The 2,514-nt window shown below is 49.2% G+C and overlaps 1 protein-coding gene across 1 annotated transcript in view; it reads right to left on the reverse strand.

Annotated features, from left to right (window-relative positions):
• Nucleotides 1-268, reverse strand: part of NHLH1 (nescient helix-loop-helix 1) — an 886-nt gene extending 618 nt beyond the window's left edge. Inside the window, exon 1 of the mRNA XM_006752845.2 lies at nt 6-268. Within this exon, the coding sequence (XP_006752908.1) occupies nt 6-107 (102 nt within the window). The 5' untranslated portion in view covers nt 108-268. The remainder of the gene's footprint in view (nt 1-5) is intronic.
• Nucleotides 269-2,514: the final 2,246 nt, after the last annotated feature.

The raw sequence follows: 2,514 nt of genomic DNA on the forward strand, positions 1-2,514 counted from the left end.
CCAGCCGCGTCCGGGCCCGCCCCGCCCCCATAGTCACTGAAGCCTGACTCCGGCTCTGAGTGGGCGGGAGGCAGGTCCAGCTCCATGGCGTCTGAGTTGAGCATCATGATGGATGCCCCCTGCCCCGTGAGATCAGGATCCCCTCCCACCTCTCCCTCGGGGAGCCTGAGAGCTGGTTGTGGGAGAGGCAGGAAGGGCCTTGGGTGGTGGGGTCTGCCACTGAGCTAGAGAAGGCAGAACCGCTTCAGGAGTCCATGGCCAGGATTCCAGTTGGGAGCCTGGAAGAGAGAAGAGGACATTGGTGGGGAGGAAGGAAGGAGGGACAGCTCAGAGGTGAGGAGGGCATCAGGGAGGTTTGAGATGGGCTGGGAGGGGGGAAGTACCTAAGTGTGCGGGAGGAAGGGCAGAAGCAAAGGGGAGGTGTAGGGTAGGGGGACAGCAGGAGCGATAGGCAGGTGGCCGCGTTATTAAAAGAACAGGAAGAAAGATGGTAAGAAGGAAGGGAATCCGGAAAGTGAACCATGGGAAAGCAGGAGAAGGGATGAGGAGGACATGGGGCAGGATAAATCTGAGAAAGGGATTGAAGATCTCAGTGTGAGACCTAAAACTGCAGAGCTCCTAGAAGAAAGGGAAAATGTTTCATGACATCAGACTTGGCAATGATTACTTAGATGTGACGCCCAAAGCACAGGCAACAAAAGCAAAACTAGACAAGTAGGACTTAAAATTAAAAACTCTTGTGCATCAGAGGAAACAGTCAACAGAGTGAAAAGGCAACCCACAGAAAGGGAGACCATTTTTAAAAATCATCTATTGGATAAGGGGTGAAAATCCAGAATATTATAAAGAACTGCCCCTCTAACAACAAAAGATCAAAGAACTTGGTTAATACGTAGGCAAAGGACTTGAATAAACATTTCTTCAAAGGTGATATACAAATGACCAACAAATATATGCAAAGCCCAACATGATTAGCCATTAGAGAAATGCAAATCAAAATCACAATGAGATATCACCTCACACCCATTAGGATGGATGCTCTGAAAAACACAGAAAAGAACAAGTGTGAAGATGTGGAGAAGTTGGGGCCTTTGCACCCTGTTAGTGGGATTGTACAATGATTGAAAACAGTATAGATATCTATATCCAAATGAACTGAAATCGGGAAAAAAGAACTGAAACCAGGATTGTGAAGAGGTGAGTATCTGCCTTCCAATGTTCCTTGCAGCATTATTCACAGCTGCCAAGATATGGGAGCAACCAAAAGTCCATCTACAGATGACTAGGAAAGATTGGCATTTACATACAATGAAAGAGCATTCTGTCTTAAAAAGGAAGAAAGATCTGTCACATGATACCTCATAGATGAATCTTGAGGACAAGATGCTAAGGGAAAGAAGCCAGTCACAAAAAGACTTATTGTAGCCTGGCTGAGTGGCTCGGTTGGCTGAAAGTTGTGGATCAGTGCACAGAAAGGTTGCCGGTTCAATTCCCAGTCAGGGCACATACCTGGCTTGCGGGTTCGATCCCCAGTTGGGGTGCGTGTGGGGAGACAACAGATTGATGTTTCTCTCCCTCTCCTCTCTCTCCCTTTCTCTCTCTCTCTCTAAGCATGTCCTTGGGTGTGAGGATTAAAAAAGGAAAACACTGCATGATTCCACTTAAATAAGGTATCTAAGTAGTCATCTTCACAAAAATATAAAGTACAATGGTGGTTACCAGGGGCTGGGGGGAGGCAGGAAGGGAGGTGCTGTTCCATGGGCACAGAGCTTCCGATTTGCAAAATGAAAATTTCTGGAGCTCTGTTTCACAGCCATGTATGTGACTATACTTAACACAACTGAACTGCACACTGAACATGGTAACTTGCATGGAGTGTTTTTTACCACAACAATTTTAAAAAATAATAATGACAAAAAAGGAAAAAGAAAAAAACTGAGCAACACTGAAGCTATAGGTCCAAGAAAGGTTGGCTGTGACTCTAAACTTTTACCAGCGAGAGAAGAACTGCAAGCCCCCTCCCGGGGCCCGTCTCCATCCGTGTGTGTGTGTGTGTGTGTGTGTGTGTGTGTGTGTGTGTGTGTGTGAGGGGTGGGGCGGAGAGGAGGCTGGAATAAACACGCAGATTGCCCATTGTAGAGTGGACTGGGACATATGGAGCTCGGCACAGCTGCCCCAGCTCAGTGGCTCCCAGCCCACACCCCACTCCCAAACGCACCACCGCGGACAGCAGGCCCTGCACCCTGTCCCCTAGAATCAGGGGAAGGCATCTCCTCTGGCCCTGCTCCCCCTGCTCAGAACCAGCTCTTTGCTCTTGCTCTGACCTCAACAGCCTCAGACCTTCCCCTGCAAGGAAGACTGGAGAAAGGGCACATAATCAGCTCCCACAGCCCCAGGTCAGTTCAGACGTGGCCCGCAGAAGAGGATGAGGACAGCTTCACGGGGCCACCATGATGAAGCTTAGCTACGGTTTGCTGTCCCTGGGGTCAGAGGAGGGCAGGGCAGGGCAGCAGG

Source organism: Myotis davidii, unplaced genomic scaffold, assembly GCF_000327345.1.
Source record: "Myotis davidii unplaced genomic scaffold, ASM32734v1 scaffold251, whole genome shotgun sequence".
Classification (NCBI taxonomy): Eukaryota; Metazoa; Chordata; class Mammalia; order Chiroptera; family Vespertilionidae; genus Myotis; species Myotis davidii.